The sequence below is a fragment of the Octopus bimaculoides genome, chromosome 26 (genome assembly GCF_001194135.2).
Source record: "Octopus bimaculoides isolate UCB-OBI-ISO-001 chromosome 26, ASM119413v2, whole genome shotgun sequence".
Lineage (NCBI taxonomy): Eukaryota > Metazoa > Mollusca > Cephalopoda > Octopoda > Octopodidae > Octopus > Octopus bimaculoides.
Window position 1 is genome coordinate 2,858,020 of NC_069006.1, and position 2,284 is coordinate 2,860,303.

General features: G+C 38.0%; 1 protein-coding gene across 1 annotated transcript in view; it reads right to left on the minus strand.

Annotated features, from left to right (window-relative positions):
• Window positions 1-1,363, minus strand: part of LOC106875529 (acid-sensing ion channel 1C) — a 28,277-nt gene extending 26,914 nt beyond the window's left edge. The window contains exon 1 of the mRNA XM_052976880.1: window positions 453-1,363. Coding sequence (XP_052832840.1) covers window positions 453-679 — 227 coding nt within the window. The 5' untranslated portion in view covers window positions 680-1,363. The remainder of the gene's footprint in view (window positions 1-452) is intronic.
• Window positions 1,364-2,284: the final 921 nt, after the last annotated feature.

A 2,284-nucleotide genomic window follows, 5' to 3' on the forward strand; every position in this document is an offset into this window, starting at 1 on the left:
TGTATATGTGTGTATGTATATAAACACGCAAACCTACACACACACACACACGCACACACACACATACACTAACACTCGCATGCAAACATGTATGATTAGTTATTTTGAAAATCAGTTGGAAGAAAGAAAGAAAGAAAGAAAGAAAGAAAGAAAAGAAAAGAAAAAAGAAAAGAAAGAAAAGCAGGAAGGAAGGAAGGAAGGAAGAGTGACAAAGAAAAGATACTGAGGGATAGAGAAAGATGTAGGAGATCGGGGAAGATAGAGACAAGTAGTGGTGGATAGGGAGAGTTTGTGAGAGAAAGAGAACAAGAGTTAAATGGACAGAGAGAGAAAGAGAAAGAAAGAGAGAGAGAAAAAGATAGAGAGGGGGGAAACAGAGAGAGAAGGAGAGAGAGAAAAGAAGAACAAGATGGTGATGAATGCAAAAAACAGAAAAAATTCTGAAAACTTACTTTCTAATGATAAAAGTATTGCTTAATGAAAGATAACGAACTCCGTGTAAAGTACAGTTTTTCATGAACTCCGTCTGGTTGCTGAAGGATCGAATCCAGTTTGGTAAGTAATCGGTCTTTGACCCAGATTGTTTTGTATTGCAATTCCCTCTTTCGATGTTTCTAGATTCATTCGAATAACTTGATGATGTTGGAAAGGAAATAAAATCTATCTTCACGTCCGGCATTTTACAAACGTGATGAAGATAAGGTAAAGTGGTATATTTCAGTCTTTAAGTGTTGGGATTTGGTTGACGATTTGGAGCTTAGGGGTTGGTTTTATTCCAGGTGTTTCATTGTGGACAGCAGTTTCTTCCTTTTTCCCATATCTACTTTTGTCATTCTCTTTTGGTGCCTTATAATTTAACACATTCACCGGTAAAAATTTCCACGTATTTCCTCCTTTATTTTTCTAAAATTTCGTTGCGTCTTTTCAGTAGTTTTGACTCTTTTTTTATTTTTATTTTTACCTGTCTCTGTGTTACGAGGTGAACGGTTGAAGTCTCTGCACTTCGTGCTGGCACGTTCTAAAATATATATATGTAAGCATGGGTAACATTTTTCGAAAAGTCAGTCGCATGTGACATGGCTCTTTATCAAACAGGTCACAGTATTAAAAACTAGTGATGCTAACTTTTTGGTTGGCGTACCGTTCGGAGATTCCTGCGACCTGTGGGTCGCGGGTTGTCTGTGATTGATCTATATCTAAATGACGCTCGAACCACACATACATCTTAAAAAGGGAAGGCTTCGCATAATACACCTCGTCCAAAGCACTACCATTTTTGAATACACGACGAGATGGTCACGGTTGAAATGCTGTTAAACATACGCTACTTCGTTCAGAGCAGACTTCAAACTAAACGCGAGCAACGCCTGTATATATATATTTCCGTATGTTGTATGTTTGTGCGTATATATGTTTGTGTGTGTGTGTGTGTGTGTGTGTGTGTGTGTGTGTGTGTGTGTGTGTGTGTGTGTGTGTGTGTGTGTAGAGAGAGAGAGAGAGAGAGAGATGTACATGCACACATGCATACAAGTATACCTATATGTATATATGTGTGTGTGCGTGTGTGGTGTTTATATATATATATATATATATATCAGTGTGTGTATAAGTCCGCTCGTATGTGCGTATGTGTACACGCGCGCGTATGTGTGTGCGCGCACTCGCGTGTGTGTGTGTGTATAGTTGAGACGATGAAATTTCAGCAACCTTAATGAGACGAGCGGGAAGTTAAAGTGTTTCAAACTGCAAAGAACTGAAGCGAAAAATGTGTGAAGAGAAAAGAAGAGAAAACAAAAGAAAACAAAAAGAGAAAAATCGAACAAATATGGAGACAAAGACATACTACTCGAACAAATAAAACACAGACTTGTTCTCAATACGTACACAATATGGTTCTCAGGTGTAGCTGTCTGGTAAGGCGCTTACTTCCTAGTTACGGCTTGAGTCCTACTGTCTGGCAGCTTGGGTGAGCGTCTTCTATAGCCCCTGGTCAGCCAAAACTGTGTAAGTGGATTTGCCAATAAAACGATAGATGTATTTGTAAATTCTTTTATATTTCTATTCTTTTACTTGTTTTAGTCATTTGATTGCGGCCATGCTAGAACAAATCAACCCCAGAACTTATTCTTTGTAAACCTAGTACTTATTCTATCGGTCTCTTTTTCCGAACCACTAAGTTACGAGAATGTAAGCACACCAATATCGATGGTGGTGGGTACAAACATAGACACATACATACACACACAAATATATACCTATTTACACATATATATATATATATATA